Source organism: Vipera ursinii (genome assembly GCF_947247035.1).
Source record: "Vipera ursinii genome assembly, chromosome: Z".
NCBI classification, from domain to species: domain Eukaryota; kingdom Metazoa; phylum Chordata; class Lepidosauria; order Squamata; family Viperidae; genus Vipera; species Vipera ursinii.
Genome location: NC_139517.1, coordinates 74,227,594 through 74,231,037, shown reverse-complemented (window position 1 = coordinate 74,231,037; position 3,444 = coordinate 74,227,594). Strand labels below are relative to the sequence as shown.

The window sequence follows — 3,444 nt, the reverse complement described above, 5'->3', positions numbered from 1 at the left end:
TTCCCAGAGCTAAATACAGGGTTATAGTTATAATAATCATATTCTAACTAAAGATTATCCATAATATAAAATTAACCAAATTCATAATGTGCTTTAACTCCCCTTTAACATAGATACATACAAAGTACTAACACTAAAATTAATAACAATATCCCTCTAAAATCTACTCATAAGCTAAATGGAACTTTTTAGTCCCATATTTATTCTGAATATAATCTATCCATCTCCTCCAAACTGAAATATATCTTTCTTGTGACTGATCCTTCAAATAAGCAGAAATCTTAGACATTTCTGCAAGATTCGAAACTTTAAACACCCATTCTTCTATAGTAGGCAAACTATCCTTCTTCCAGTATTGTCCCACCAGTAACCGTGCTGCTGTTATCAAATTCAACATCAAATTGGTTTCTTTAACATCACAATTTACAACAATACCCAATAAAAACAATTGCGGAGAGAACTTTATCTTTCTCTTAAAAATCTTTTGAATGTTCCACCAAATTTTAACCCAAAAAGCTTTTATATTTCTGCAAGTGAAATATGAAAATAGGTGGCTTCTAAAACTACCACATCTCCAGCATTTAGACTGTAAGTTAGGATACATGTTAGACAACCTTTTGGGATCCAGATGCCATCTATAAAACATTTTATAAAAATTTTCTCTTAAATTTTGAGCCTGAGTAAATTTAACATTTCTAACCCAAATTACCTTCCAAGTATCCAGCGGAATTGGTTTCTGAATATTTTGTGCCCACTTTATCATACAATCTTTAACTAATTCCGTTTCCGAGTCCAATTCAATTAAAACATTATATATCCTATATATATAAATTTTTCAGTTGTTGAGAATAGTACCAAGAACGGTGGACTGCTGAGCCCTTATGGCTTTATTTTGTAGAAATTCTTCCTATTCTTCCACTTATGTGAAGTACTCAGAACAGTAGTTCACAGGCTGAGAGTCCAATATAAAACCTTTCTCCCTCTGAATAATATGTTGTGAAAGAATGATACAACTGCTTAAAACAATAAATAGTAAAAAGTAAGGATGTAAACAATATAGAATTTATTGCTTATTGATTTTACTTGTTTGCTCTTCATCTTAAAGAGGAATTCTAAACTGATACTAAAGAATCTTACTTTATAAATTTATAAGGAAAATACTTGAAACATAATCCTATAACTATGGTACACAAAAGCTTCACTACTGAGAAACTGAAGTCTATGGACAGTTTGGGTAAAATAGTTCAGTATTCAATATGTCCCAATATTCATTACTTTTTAACTATTAACAATCAAAGGAGAGATACATCTTGGTCGTTGGTATTCTGGGTATGATTGCTGGTCATAACACAATCTGGAATAGCAGTAGGTACTTCACTGCAATATTTGCCACAAGACCCACAGGCACATGTGAATGAAATGCATCTGAGAACCAAGTGGGAAAGGTGCTTTCTGAATTTTTCACCAGCAAAAACATAGATGATTGGATTAAGACAGCAGTGGCTGAAAGCTACTGACTCAGTCACTTGTATAGTGTAATCCAGAAACCTTAAGGAACTACAGTTTTTGAAGACTTCAAAGTACTGTAGCACCTGCAGAAAAAGTGAAAGGTGATATGGAGTCCAGAAGAGAAAAAATACAATTACAACAAGTGAAATCACTTTCATAGCTTTTTGTTTGCACTGGTTTTTGCAAGACAGCAATGTTCTGATGATCTGCAGATAGCAATAGCTTATGATGCACATTGGGAGAAGAAATCCAATGATGTTTATTTCCAAGTAGCTGAAAACAGGCCATATTATTTTAAGATGTTCTGGATACAATGAAGTACATTTTTTGTTTGAATTTTGGATGAATATAAAGTGGGGGCTTGCAAAGAAAATCGCTAGGGCCCATATTGATATACTAGTAAGATATCCATAGGTGACTGTCCTGGATTTTATAACACATGTTGCCCGAACAATAGCTAGGTATCTGTCAATGCTTATGATGGTGATGAAAAACATGCCACCAAAGAGGCCCACATAATAGAAAGAAGAAATTATTTGGCATGCAAAGTTCCCAAGTGTCCAGTCATGTATAATATAAGAAGCCCAAAAAGGAAGAGAAATCACAAAAAGAAGGTCGGAGATGGCCAGATTCAGGAAAAAAATATCAGTGATGCCCTTTTGGTTCCTGGCTTTCAGAATGGTGAGAACCACTAGGAAATTTCCTACCAGCCCAATGGTGAACACCAGGCCATACAAGATAGGCAGGAAGAGTTTTCCAAGCATCAGGATGTCCGTTTTGTCACATAGAATGTCTTCTACTCCTTCATCATATGTCACTTCAGTATATTCTTCAGTCATGGTGAATATATGCTTAAAATAAAAATATAAATGGGAAACATTTAGACTTGGAAATATACCCAATACTACTAGGAGTTCTATAGTATAGAATATTTCTGTAATATAGGCAAACATTACTGAGTTACTAAGTCAAACTTAATTTTACTTGTTAAATATTCGTTCTAGGGGGAAATTTGAAGGGGCTTATTTTTGAGTAAAACAGAAGAAAACATTGTAAATCAAATAGATTTTAGTAGGATTTTGTTACACTTAAGTTTTGCAGTATTGTATTTTGTGTTTTTATTCTGGGCAATCTCTGGATGGCCAAGAATTGTATTTAAATTGTTACTATGCCCAAGGATTGTAGTGAGCAGAATCACAATATGAAATGGAAAAGGACATGCCACATATATTTTTTATTAGCAAGAACTGTTGATTAAAAACCACAATAATATTTAGATAGGCAGATGAGTTCTATTACGTAGATCATGGGAAACTGCTAATGATTTGGGATGACTGTGGTTGAGGATTGGGGCATAAAAAGAATTGGGGTCTATGAACAGTCAGAGGGGTCTCAAAGGGATAACTTCTCTTTTAGCTAATTCCAATAGGTTATATTGTGACTGCTCTTTTGTAGCTTCATAAATGTTCATTGTCTTATAATATGAAAATAATAGGAAATATAATACTGTATTCCAATATTAGAAATATCAGTTAACCTTGTCTAATCTTGAAAAATGCAGCAGAATTGGATTGTTAGTACTTGGATAGGAGACTACGGTAGCAGGGAATCTCAAAGCTGTTATGTGAACTTGGAAGATAGAAACAACATCCTGGAAGAAAGCACTATAAATGACTTTTGAATTGTCGTCAACTAAATTTAAAAAATGACCTATATAGATATGCATACGCATATACATACACATACACATACATACATATACATACATACATACATATAAACACTGGTGAAGATGCAAATTGAATATAGACACATACATTTAAACATGGATTATGAATAATAGGATATTCAAGTTATGCAGTACTTACCATAAAAATACATTTTCTATTTCATTCCCTAAAGCTGCAATGGGCAAAGTATGGAGCTTTGAAAATT

General features: G+C 33.2%; 1 protein-coding gene across 1 annotated transcript; it reads right to left on the bottom strand.

The window, feature by feature from the left end:
* Positions 1-1,138: 1,138 nt before the first annotated feature.
* On the bottom strand, positions 1,139-2,307 carry LOC310648524 (CX3C chemokine receptor 1-like). The gene has a single exon (XM_083376418.1). It carries the CDS (start codon positions 2,271-2,273, stop codon positions 1,293-1,295), a length of 981 nt encoding a protein of 326 aa, XP_083232544.1. The 5' UTR covers positions 2,274-2,307; the 3' UTR covers positions 1,139-1,292.
* Positions 2,308-3,444: the final 1,137 nt, after the last annotated feature.